The sequence below is a fragment of the Penicillium robsamsonii genome, assembly GCF_028829455.1.
Source record: "Penicillium robsamsonii strain IBT 29466 chromosome Unknown utg000005l_segment0_segment0, whole genome shotgun sequence".
NCBI lineage: Eukaryota > Fungi > Ascomycota > Eurotiomycetes > Eurotiales > Aspergillaceae > Penicillium > Penicillium robsamsonii.
The window spans coordinates 1,404,759-1,417,300 of record NW_026643223.1 but is presented as its reverse complement, the minus strand read 5'-3'; the positions used below and the strand labels follow the sequence as shown (position 1 = coordinate 1,417,300).

At 50.6% G+C, this 12,542-nt stretch overlaps 4 protein-coding genes across 4 annotated transcripts; 2 read left to right on the top strand and 2 right to left on the bottom strand.

The window, feature by feature from the left end:
• Positions 1–681: 681 nt before the first annotated feature.
• On the bottom strand, positions 682–4,661 carry N7447_008572 (putative succinate-semialdehyde dehydrogenase; the record flags this gene model as incomplete). Its single annotated transcript, XM_057232834.1, has 8 exons — positions 682–816; positions 888–2,040; positions 2,244–2,331; positions 2,384–3,628; positions 3,681–3,768; positions 3,833–4,036; positions 4,208–4,555; positions 4,608–4,661. 8 exons carry the CDS (start codon positions 4,659–4,661, stop codon positions 682–684), a joined length of 3,315 nt encoding a protein of 1,104 aa, XP_057082376.1.
• A 59-nt stretch (positions 4,662–4,720) lies between these two features.
• N7447_008571 (uncharacterized protein) lies at positions 4,721–5,468 on the bottom strand (the record flags this gene model as incomplete). The annotated part of the gene is given in 3 exon segments (XM_057232833.1): positions 4,721–5,008; positions 5,020–5,119; positions 5,281–5,468. The coding sequence occupies 3 exon segments, from the start codon at positions 5,466–5,468 to the stop codon at positions 4,721–4,723; spliced, it is 576 nt and encodes a 191-aa protein (XP_057082375.1).
• Positions 5,469–6,575: 1,107 nt separating this feature from the next.
• N7447_008570 (FAD-dependent oxidoreductase) lies at positions 6,576–8,639 on the top strand (the record flags this gene model as incomplete). Its single annotated transcript, XM_057232832.1, has 4 exons — positions 6,576–6,991; positions 7,047–7,443; positions 7,499–7,679; positions 7,735–8,639. The coding sequence occupies 4 exons, from the start codon at positions 6,576–6,578 to the stop codon at positions 8,637–8,639; spliced, it is 1,899 nt and encodes a 632-aa protein (XP_057082374.1).
• Positions 8,640–9,187: 548 nt separating this feature from the next.
• Positions 9,188–12,480, top strand: N7447_008569 (putative NRPS-like enzyme; the record flags this gene model as incomplete). Its single annotated transcript, XM_057232831.1, has 2 exons — positions 9,188–9,484; positions 9,535–12,480. The coding sequence occupies 2 exons, from the start codon at positions 9,188–9,190 to the stop codon at positions 12,478–12,480; spliced, it is 3,243 nt and encodes a 1,080-aa protein (XP_057082373.1).
• Positions 12,481–12,542: the final 62 nt, after the last annotated feature.

The following is a 12,542-nucleotide window of genomic DNA, read 5'->3' as shown; positions in this document are numbered from 1 at the left end:
ACGGTTCACACGGCATGTGCCATGCCAACGCTGGATACACGAGAAGCGACGGCTGGAGTTCATATATCTTGTTTTTGGTTGTGGGTTTCTCTTCTTTTCTCTTTTGCATTTGCTACATGATACTCAATATTGTACGGCGTGCAACGATCTAACCGCCCGGTGGTACAGACGTATCTTTTCTCTTTTTGGACTTTATTTTGGTGATTGGAATTCACATGTACATAGATACCTGTTACTTCTGGTGGCGTTGGATCGCTCTGCTGGCCTTGCGATGTGTATACGACTTGGGATGAGGGCAAAATGACATGAAAGGAGTTATGATCACATTCTATTATGACAATATACGTACTTCTTAGCTATGCCTACGCATCGCGTACTAGGTCTCATGCCAACAGCCGCAATCGGCGCTCTTCGGCTTGAATAGCGTGTGCGTTGGCTTGGTCGACTGTTGTATAGTTCTTCACATGCCCTGGCGCTAGCAGTCCTTGGGGACACGTATTGCCTCTGAGAGATCTGAGACTCACAGTGATCGATGATCGACTTTGGCGGCGGAATTGTAATATCCAAAGGTTGTCCACCTCCGGAGAGCGTGAGAGTGAAAGCATTAGCTGAGATAATCGTCAGTATACACCCTGGGGAGAGAAATTAAAGACATGGACATACTTTACATCCTTGCATAGTCTATTCTGCAGGTGCGTATGAAGCAGTCAAGTTGAGGCTGTAAAGGTGATTGGAGTTGTTGAACAGAACATCGGTAGCTATCTGCATGGCCTGGGGCGCGGTGAAGTCCCCATGTTGAACATAATCAACAAGTGCCTGCAAGACAGAAGAAGATTAGTATCGGTAAAGACAATCAGTAAAGAACTATATATAGGCGTGAAACTAACCGTCTCAAGAGCCTGCCGGAATTGCCGGTTAGCTAACCAGAACGTCTCCGGGTGAAGCCGGCCATCGGTACTCCAGAGTAGACGCTTGGTAGGCGCAAGCTCCAAACTCTCTCTCAGAGCCTTCACCTGTGCTTCTCGGCTAACCATGGGGAAGACCTTGCCGAGATCAACATAGACATTGGGATAGACAGAAGCCAGATACCCGGCCTCGCGCGTATAGGGATATCCCGCATGCAACAGCACAACATCCGCATCCGCATACTGTGCGATTAAGGGCTGCAGACAAGCAGGATTAGCCCGCGAAAGATTAACCCGATTATCTCCAAGGCCAGTGTGGAATAGCAACGGTTTCGAAACACCAGCCTTCTTCTTAAACGTGATCGCTTTCAGCGTCTGCTGGACTATCCAGTCACAGATGCCCTTATCATCGACCTCGAAGCCGGACCTGGTGGTTCCAGAATCGAGAATGCGAATCAATGATCCGCCTAGCGTGGTATCATCGGAGGAATACGGATCAACATCCAATCCGGTCCGACAGCAGATCTCCGATTTAAAAGCCACGACGTTGGGATCGTCCAGGGCGGATGCGAGAGCGTCCTGGAATCGCTGTCGGAAATTGTTCCAGACCGATTCGCCGTTCTTGCGCGCGTTCGACACATCCAGGACTGTAGATTCTGCTAGAGCTTCGACCTGCACGATGCGCTTTGTCGTGGAGACGGTGAAGCTATCGTGCCAGCTGGAAGGTTCGATGTCTTCGTCGTCGCTGAGGTAGTCATCGAGTAGTAGTGCGTGCGTGCCTTCCAGAGACTTTCGGATGAGGCCGTCGTAGTCTTCGCGCGCGCTTTGATCGTGGGCGGATTTAATGTCGGTCCAGTTTGCGCAGGGGGTACCGTAGAGCTCGGAGAGCTGAGTTATGGCCCGCAGTGAGGGGAGGGTGGTGTGCGCATTTTCTAGGGCGCGACCGTGTGCTGAGGTGGTGATGGCCTCGATTGGGTAATTGTCGTGGTCGGTGGCTGACTCGCGGTTCAGGAGGTTATGGGCATGGTTGTCGATCAGTGGGTGAGACTGAATCAAGTGTTGTAGAGGGGTGAGATTGTCCATGATGAGAATAATGAAGCTTATTGTAGTGAAGAAAATCTGATATTGAAAAGATCTCCCCAGATTTTATGTAGCCAATCAAAGTATTTATTTCGTCTACAAGTGGATTCATTTGACCACTCACAATTAAGCAAATTCATAAATTTCATCTCAATTTCATCTCAATTTGGTAAGATCGAGAGATGATCTATAAAGAATATACAGCATACTCAATATTGCCCCTCAAGAGTCATGGTGCCCGTTTTGGTGACCAAGTACTCATTGACAGCCACATCCTTTCCACTCTCTTTGCCATATCCAGACTCCTTGATACCACCAAAGGGTGACTCGGCAGCGGATGAGTTGCCTGCGCGAATTCGTTAGGATTAATCTCACTAGATTTAGTATAAGAAACTCACCTGTATTCATTCCGATCATACCCGCCTCCAAGTTCTCCAAGAGACGCCACATGCGATCGATATTCTTGGTGAAAGCATAACTGGCCAGACCCATACTAGTATCGTTAGCCACCTTGACAGCCTCATCCTCAGTCTCGAACCGATACAGCGCAGCAATAGGCGCAAACGATTCTTCCTGCGAGATGAGCATCTCCTCCGTCATCCCAGACAAAATAGTAGGCTCGAAGAAGTACCCCGGCTGCGACTTGACAGGATTACCACCCAAAATAACATCAGCACCGAGGCGACGAGCATCCTCAACCTGCGTAGAGGCCTTCTCAATACTCCTCGGCGTGGTCAAAGGTCCCATCGTGGTATCAGCCACCGCGCCGTGACCAACAACCAGCGCAGACGTGCGCTCCTTCAGAAGCGCAGCAAAGCGATCATAAACCCCAGCCTGGACGTAGATTCGGTTGGCGGTAATACAAGCCTGACCGGCATGACGCCATTTCAGCGACATGAGCTGGTCAACCGCCTGATCGAGATTTGCATCGTCGAAAACAAGGAAAGGACAATTTCCACCAAGCTCGAGAGTCAATTTCTTAAGTCCATGGGCACAGTGTTCCGCGACCAATTTACCAACCCGCGTCGAGCCCGTGAACGTCACCTTCTTCACAAGCGGGTGCTTACACAATGCCTCGCTCAACGCCGGTGTGTTCTCCAAATCCGTCGTAAGCACATTCAGCACACCAGCCGGGATACCAGCACGATGCGCCAGCTCCGCCAGCACGAGCGCCGAAATTGGCGTCTCGGGACTAGGCTTAACGACCATCGTGCATCCAGCCGCCATCGCAGCACCGACTTTTCGGAGAACCATGGCAATAGGGAAGTTCCATGGGACGAGGGCGGCTGCTACACCGATCGGCTGTTTAATGGTGAACACGCGACGGTTTGGCGCCGCAGCTGTTGACACACTGCCCTGAATACGCTCTGCTTCACCGGCGAACCACCAGAGGAAACCGAGAGAGTAGTCGATCTCACCGTATGCTTCTGCCAGTGGTTTTCCGGTTTCGTGGGTTACGATCTGGGCGAGGTCATCCCGGGCTGCGACCGTCAGATTGTGCCATTCCAACAGCCACTTTGCGCGCTGGCGGGGGTTGACTTTGCGGAATTTCTCGAAGGCTGTGTGGGCGTTTTCAACGGCGGCGGAGACATCTTCGGCGGCGTTGGCGGGGCAGCTGGCCCATGCCTTGTCAGTGCCGGGGTCTGGGGATATGTCAGTTGTGATTTGACAAGTGCAGACCCTGAAATGACTTACCGAGCACTTCAAATCGCTTTCCGCTCTTTGCACCGACCCATTTGTCGCCGACGACAGAGTCGAGTTTCAGTAGAGTGGGATCCGATAACTGGAGATTTTTAGTCCCCCGCTCAACTCGGACATCTCGCCGAATACGCGAATACAAGTCATACCTTGAATGGTAGTTGATAGTGGGCCATATTTGCGTAAGGTGTTTGAAATATGATCAAGTTGAATTCTGCAAGTGTTTTATATGAGGAAACATCGCTTATAGTCCTGTGACCCCTCCTCTTCCCCACACCCCAGTCCTCCCCAATTGGGGTACATCCTCGGCCCGTTTTGATACCTTTCTTCTTCAAGAAGGCTATTGGCAAAGGCTATCGGCAAAGGCTATTGGTATCAAGTATTAAACCATGCTATCAAGACTACCTGGTCTCCCTTCTTGCGACCGATCCCACCCTAGACTCCTATACCCGTGATATCAGTCCTTTTCAGAATCCCTTTACCTTCACCACTCAAACTAGGACTATCCCTACGCTTATACTTACGTATTTCGAACTTAGAGGCTCATGGAGCGGATCTATCATTTTGTAATCGCGGGAGTATAACGATGGCGCATGTGTGAGAGCCTTGGAGAAGATATTCGAGCGGAGTCTGCAGGAGCCGATGCCGGCGCCGGAAGTGGATTTATCGCGTGGGCTGCCGAGAAATTTGGGGAAAACCCGGCTGCCTATGGCTTTCATAGATGGACCGGACGCTGTTATCACCGCGAGGTTTGTTTCGATTGCCGAGCTGCAGAATCCGATGGGGTATGTTGAGTCTGAGGCTCGTGTGTTGAAGTAGAATTCGGCGATGACTACGATGCGCCAGACTCCGACGGCGGTTGCGCTGTGGGGCTGTTAGATGGTTGTATGGTGGATCAGAGTTGGATTTGGGGGGGTTACTTACAACCCCACCTAGACATAGGATGATACACACGGCGATCTTGCGTCCGATGCGCATTTAGAGACGCGCGGTGATTATGGCTGGGATTGAGAGGACCATTAGATCGGCCAAGAGGTTTAACGCGGCGGTTGAGACGTAGAATAACGTCTTGATTGATTCATTTGCCGCCCGGGATGCTCAGGTAGTAGACGTACTGTATTGGCTGGTGTTGGAAGACGTCGACAATAAGGACGGTGATAAGAAGGCAGATTATGATGGCGATGGAGCTTCAGATGAGGTATTTGACCGCGCGCGAGCGTCACCCGAGTCGGCGCAGGAATAACAAGATTGATATTTTTTACTGCGGCCAAGGCTGGATTGTAGAGGTTCTGATTTGCGAAATTCCACTGTTTTGTTGTCAGTCTCTATGGTGTACGGGGGGTGTGATATAGACTGACCTCCAGCCCAAGTCTGGTATTACGGTCTTTAGGGGTGTCTCAAACGTGAATGCCGACATAGTTGACTTTGATATCTGACTTTGCGAGTTAGTCGTTGCTTGCTTTGCGCTGAACTCAATCGCTTACAGTTCCACGCGGTAATAGATTGGGAGATGGTGAGGATCTAGAAAACGGCGCGTTTTAGCATACACTCGAAGATCTGGAGATCTGGGGATCTTACATATCCTACGAGAATACACTAGCCATTCAGAAGGAATCTGGCTAGAACTTCTAATAGCGCAAGTCTAGTACCGATCGATTCCATACCGCTTGTTACAGACGATCGTGATAGCCATCGGCTCCACATTCGAACAATTACAATGTCACTAAGAACCGCGAATGCGACTACCATACCTAGGGCAACTCTCTGTTGGCAGTCGTCAATCATCGTATATTTCCCTCAGAGCATAGGGGTTCTCGAACGGCCTGCGACCTCGACCTTAAGATGCAGGCTGGATATTATGGCCACCGCGAGTCAGGATCGGCAGCCATGGCCTTCTTTGGCCTTAGTTCTTTGAAATCTGGGGGCATTTCCGTGGATTTCTGGATAAATTGACACCTGAATCGAATCAATCTTGGTCGCAGTGTCCGCATCTCAGTTCTATGTTGATTCTTGCTAGATAAGTGTGACAGATGAATGCCGTGCAAGGATCCATGCGTCCATTTAGATGTTTGCACAGAGAATAGCCACATGTATGCTTGTGGGGAACTTGATTGCCGTGTACCATCTCGGGGCAGCTCCTTGTCAGGCGCCAAGGGGAGAACCCCTAATTATACATTTACAGGATCCTCGGATGAGTGCTGAATTCCACCAATGAGTAAGGAAATGCGCTCAAGGGTGGATTTTATCGAACCGTGCTAATGCCAGTGCATCGGTTTGAGGACTCGAGTTCTCGGGATAATATTTGCCGATGGATGGTCGATTCTCCGGGCTCGCAAATTTTCATTTTCTTGCTCTTGGCAAAATTAGATGAAATGCCCCATTCTCCTAGTTTCTCTTAGTTCCTCCTAGTTCCTTGCATGTCAGGTTCTCATTGTCCAGAAATCAGATCCGATCTACTTGGGTGGATCATCGTGGAAGAGAATGGGAAGGGTTTGGAGTTGAGCCGAGGTCTCGTAGGAGCGAACTGGTCATTGTTTTTTTTTTTTGCAATGGAGAGGAGCCTGGTCAGTCCGGCACATAGACATCGCCTTCTACTGAAATGGTAATGGCGACAAGCATGTAGAGTCATGGGGGTTAAGCCGGACTCTGTGTCGCAGTTAAAGTACTTGGAACACGGGAAAAGGCCCCATCCGTCTCTAGCTTGATGTGTTGACTCGGAAAGTGAAAGTGTTTGCCAAATTGCTGTGGGGAGGGTTCCCCCTTTTGGATGTTTACATCTACTTCGCACTTCCATTGTACAGTTTAAGCGGACGATGTGGATATGCTTTAAAAATCCTTGAAAACTTTTCTAACTCTTCCCAATCCCTGGTGTATCTTCCCCTGAGCACCAACATGGCCCCTTGTTCATTTGTGGCGGGCATTTTGCTCGGTGCCCTCCTGGTAACAGCCGGGGACGCTCGTGCTGGACGTATTTCCTCTGCCTCTGTAGCTAGTCAGCCGCTATTTGAGAGCGAGAAATTTCAATTGACAGATCAGGATATTGCAAAGCTCAGCCAGGAGCAGTCAGCCTTGGTTAAATTTGGGAGCGATGGGATTGATGAGATCACCCAGCCGACAAGGGGATGCAAGGTGTTCCCTGGTGACCGCAATTGGCCGTCGCAGTCTACATGGTCGATCTTGGATAACCTCCTAGGTGGCGCGCTCATCAAGACAGTCCCCATAGCGGCAGTCTGCTATTCTTCGTGGCCCGAATATGACAGCGCCAAATGCGAGAAAATTACTGCACAATGGAATGATTCCTATCTTCAGTTAGTCACACCCCATGTATGAAACATAGACATTGCATACTGAATCCACGATTAGTGCCGAGGACCCGGCGTCGGCAATGTGGCCTCTGTGGGAGGGAAGAACCTGCCTACCCACTACCAATGCCTCTGCATCTTGCACAGTGGGTGGCTACAGCACCTATGCTGTGAATGTGAGCAATGTGGCTCAAATTCAGTTGGCTGTCAACTTTGCACGCAACGCGGACATCCGCCTGGTGATTAAGAACACCGGTCATGACTTCAATGGAAAATCAACCGGTGCTGGTGCTTTGGGTATCTGGACTCACCACCTCAAGGACATTGAGTACTATGAGAACTATCGTGGTTCCGGCTACCAGGGTCCAGCTGTCAAGCTGGGGTCGGGCGTTCAGGCCGGCGAGCTCTATGAAAAGGGGAAGGAACTTGGATTCACTGCCGTTGGTGGCGAATGCATGGTGAGTTGATCGGTGCCCAAATATCAATATTCGGTGGATTAACTGACCTTATTAGACTGTCGGTGTCGCCGGTGGCTACGTTCTCGGTGGCGGCCACTCGCCCATGTCTAGCGTGTACGGCCTAGCTGCTGACCAAGTGCTGGCTCTTGAGGTCGTGTTGGCCAACGGACGCTTTGTCACAGTGACTGAAGAAAGCGATCCCGATTTATTCTGGGCTCTGCGTGGTGGAGGTGGTGGTATGTTTTCTTTCGCATTGTCTTCTCGAGATTCCATCTAACGGATTCCCGCCAGCTACCTATGGAGTCGTCACTTCGCTCATCTCTCGTGTCTACCCCAAGGTCGGTGTGACTCTCTCGACATTTAACTTCTCCACTGGGAAGGATGTCTCTGTGGAGACCTTTTGGGCCGGCTTCAAGTCATACTTGAAGCGATTCCCAGCTTACGCCGACGCCGGCACGTACGCCTACTTCTGGGTCCTGCCGACCGGCCCTGATGCCTTCACCTTCTTAATGAGCCCTTTGTTTGCCGTCAACCACACCGTGGACCAATACAATGCTCTAGTCCAGCCGTGGTACGATGAGCTCCACGAGCTGGGCATCTCAATCCAGCCAAACACAACCTACTATGACAACTTCCACGACGCCTGGAAGGCTGGATTCCCCCTTGAGACCGTTGGCTCATCGGTCATGAAAACCGGCTCTCGCCTCTTTCCACGCGCAAACTTCGACAACTCCACCTCACTGGACGCGACCTTCAATGCCCTACGTGCCACTATAACTGAGGGCTTCGGATTACTCGCATACAACATGAAAGCCGAGCTGCAAGAAGGTTTCACCTCGAACTCAGCCAACCCAGCATTCCGCAAAATGCTGATGCACGCCATGACCTCGACGATCTGGACCAACACCACCTCCAATGCCGAGATCAAATCAAAGATGCATGACCTCACCAATGTTATTGGCAAGTGGCGCGCTGTGAGCCCCGACTCCGGCGCGTATATGTCCGAGGCGGATATTCAAGAGCCGCACTTCCAGGAGTCTTTCTATGGTACCAACTACAACCGCTTGTATAAACTTAAGCACCGTTATGATCCGACTGCCTTGTTTTACGCGCCTACTGCTGTTGGCAGTGAGGATTGGGTTGTGAAGAGCCTTGATGGTCTTCCGGATCAGAATGGCCGGCTGTGCCGTGCTTAAAGTCATGTGGGGGTATAGTAGAACTTAGATTTGTATAGTGAGTCCTTTATAGATATGACCCATGTTCAAATCAATCGAGGTTGATTGGTCTCCATGATTCCCTGTTTCCCTCATATCCTGAGGTTGGTACTTTTGATTCGATATTGCAGTATTACTTGATTATAATACAAAGTTGAAGATGTCTTTCGCTGGGTTCTCTTAACGAATGAGGGATATCAAGTCTTCCGGCTGTGGAGTGACCTGTGCATTGTCAATCTCGGATATCCGAGCTCATCAACACCAACAACGCAGGGCTGTTCTCATGTCATACGGAAAACTTGTGAAACACCGCTTCTATCATTAAGATACAGCCTGTTTCCCATAAGTCCTCAAAGCACCTGGAAATAACTTGGATATCCAAAACCAGGGATAAGACTTTTCCGGGGCATCAAGTCGGAAAACCGGAAAAGCCCCCGCCATGCGTGGGATTACCCCAACATGGGGTTTTAACCCCAGATATAAAGCCATCTAGAGCGAATGAATTGCCATTGATATTTTACATAGCAATCATGGCTACAGTAACCGTCACAACTACTGAAGGCGGCGTGGACCCACTGCAGACTAAAGATATCGCGACTCGCCTATTGAACGGCACACTTCACTCCCAGTGGCCCGCGTTTGAACAGTTCGCAACCATCGATGGCTTGTTGAAATCTCATGCCGCTCAGCCAGATCAGGCGCAGCGGCCTCTGGTATGCTATCCGATTCGCGGAGCGGCGGATTTCGAGGAGCACACAGCAAGCGACATCGATCGGTATACTGATATCGCTGTTCGCTTTTACATGCAGCAAGGACTAGTACCTGCGGTATGAGGAAACCTGGTTCTCTGTGTCAACCTCAACTAATTCTCTCTTAGGACCCAAGTCTCGAGCAGGCGCCTGTTGTTGCTATGCTAGCTGGATCTAGCTTTGAGGTTGTGGTGACTTTCTTCGCGCTGAATCGTCTTGGCTATGCCGTTCTTTTCTTGTCAACGCGTCTCACGGCCCCGGCTTATATCCGACTAATGGATATGGCACATTGTAGCGAGATTATCATCGCAAAACACTTTCAGCAAGTTGCAACTGAAATTTGTACTGAGAGTCCCGGCTGCAGTAGCTTCTCTGTGCTACAAAGAGAGGACTGGTTCAATCGTCCTGTTAGCATTCCTCACTTTGAACGCCCCAGCGCAGATCCATCACGAGAAGGCAAGAAGATTGCTTGGATCCTACATTCATCGGGGAGTACCGGTTTCCCGAAACCAATTTTCCTTACTAACCTTCAAACTCTTGCCAATTTCCGCAAGAGCTTCGGTCTGCGCCTCTTCACCATCAGCCCGCTCTTCCATTCCCATGCTCTGATGGAGCTCGGACGGGCACTATTTACAAGAGCACCAGCATACTTGGGAAACCATTCTCTTGCAGTCACATACCAAAATCTTTTCGATGCCCTCCAGGTGGCCCGGCCACAGCAAATCAGTGCGGTGCCATATGTGATCAAACTACTGGCAGAGAAGCAAGAAGGTATCCAAGCACTGGCTAGGCCGCAGCTCGTGCTATATGGCGGCTCCAGCTGCCCAGATGATCTTGGCGACCGTCTTGTTGCACAGGGTGTGAACCTGGTTGCCAACTATGGAGCGACGGAGACGGGACAAATCATGACATCTTTCCGAGCCCCCGAAGATAAAGAGTGGCAGTATATGCGGCTGCACCGACCTGTTGCTGATCTCACTCTGATGGATGAGATCTCGCCCGGGGTTTTTGAATGTGTTGCGTTGGATGGCCTGCCAAGCAAGGGTCCCTCGAATTCAAAAGCACCGTATAGCACAAAGAACCCAGAGAACTCTTTCAGAACAGCCGATTTGTTCACCAGACATGCGGATCCCGAGAAAAGCAATTACTACAAGTATTTGAGTCGGCTGGATGACCGAATCACACTGGTCAACGGCGAAAAGGTGCTTCCTATTCCCATTGAAGGTCGGGTGAGAGAAGAGCCTATTGTTAGTGACTGCGTTGTGTTTGGCTTCCAGCGGACTGTGCCTGGGGCTTTGATTTTCCGCGCTCCTGGAAAGGTACCTCACTTGAGCGACGATGAGTTTTTGGAAGCTATCTGGCCAGCGATTGAAGCCGCAAATGCTCGCGCCGAGACGTTCTCCCGTATCCCCAAGGAGCTTGTCGTGATCAAGAGTGCTGATGTTGTATACCCTAGAACTGACAAAGGGACCTGTATCCGCGCTCAGGTCTATCAGCAATTTGAGGAGGATATCAAGCAGGTGTATGCCAAGTTTGAAGGGAGTGGCCAGAAACGAGGTTCCCTCGCTCTCAGTATTCCAGAACTGGAGAATTGGCTCCTGTCAAGATTCAGCGAAGACTTGGGCGTACAGATATCCAGTCCTGAGACCGACATCTTCTCAGCTGGAGTCGACAGCTTGCAGACGACGCAAATTTGGAGGTGCATCATGCGCGATATTGATGTCGGCGAGCAAGGAGACCAGCTTTCCCAGAATATTGTCTTTGAGAAAGGCACTGTCAATGCACTCGCAAAACATCTCTATCAGATAAGAACTGGCCAAGAATCCGAGAAGGAAGACGAGCTTCATTCCATGCGCGAGATGATCGAAAAGTACTCCCACTTCACTCAACACTTCCCAACCACCACCCGGAACCCAGAAACAGAGGTGGTAATGGTCACAGGCGCAACCGGCAATCTCGGAGCCTTCATTGTCTCAGAATTACTGAAGCGACCAGCAGTCTCTGAAGTCTGGGCAGTCGTGCGGGCACCAGGACAAGCAGCGGCAGGAGCTCGTCTCTACAAATCGCTAGCCGATCGCAACATCTCTCTCACCGATATCGAGGCCGCAAAACTCCACGCCGTCCCTGGCGATATGTCGCAATCCAACCTCGGTCTCAAGGACCACGATCTGCAACACTTGCTCTCATCCTTGACATGCGTCATTCACAGTGCCTGGGCTGTGAACTTCAACCTAGGCGTACGGTCCTTCGAGCAGCAGCATGTCCGCGGAACACACAACCTCATCAACCTCTGTCTGCGTTCCCATTTACCCTCTCCTGCAAAGTTTTTCTTCTGCTCTAGTATAAGCGCTGCAAGCAACACGCCCAAACCTGCATCGATTCCCGAGACCATGATTGAGAATTTGGAGCACGCACAGAAAACAGGGTATGGCAGGTCGAAGCTGGTAACTGAACACATCACCCGCAACGCCATGCGTCAGACGGGTATGCACGCCCGCGTTCTGAGAATCGGTCAGCTTGGCGGCGATACGGTTAGTGCACAATGGAATGAGACGGAAGCCGTTGCGCTCATGTTCCGAAGCGCATTGTCGACGGGTGCATTACCTGAACTCCATGAGCGGCTGAGTTGGTTGCCTGTTGATCAGTGTGGTCGGGCTATTTCGGATATCGCGATGAATGTTGCTGGATCATCCGATATCGATATGGTGTACCATTTGGTTAATCCACAGTCCTTTAGCTGGAAGCATGATTTGCTTCCTGCTTTGAGACAAGGATCGGCCTTGCCGGAGTTTGAGGTCGTGGCTCCGCAGGAGTGGCTGAGCAGATTAGAGGGCAGTGAGCAAGATCCAGGGAAGAATCCGAGTGTTAAGCTCATTGATTTCTGGAGAACCAAGTATGCAGGTCAGGGCCAGTCAGAGGCCGGATTAGAGGGAAATAAAGTGGCTGGTCTTATGTTCGAAACTGAGCTTACGATCCGAGACTGCTCCTTCTTGGCACTTGTGGAAGACCCCGTTGCTGGTGGTTTGATACAAAGGTATATTGACTCGTGGATGGGTCGATGGACTATTAAGTAGATAGAGAACATAATGATTGAATTTATCTCGATATTCCACTGAAGATATTGACATAAGAGTGG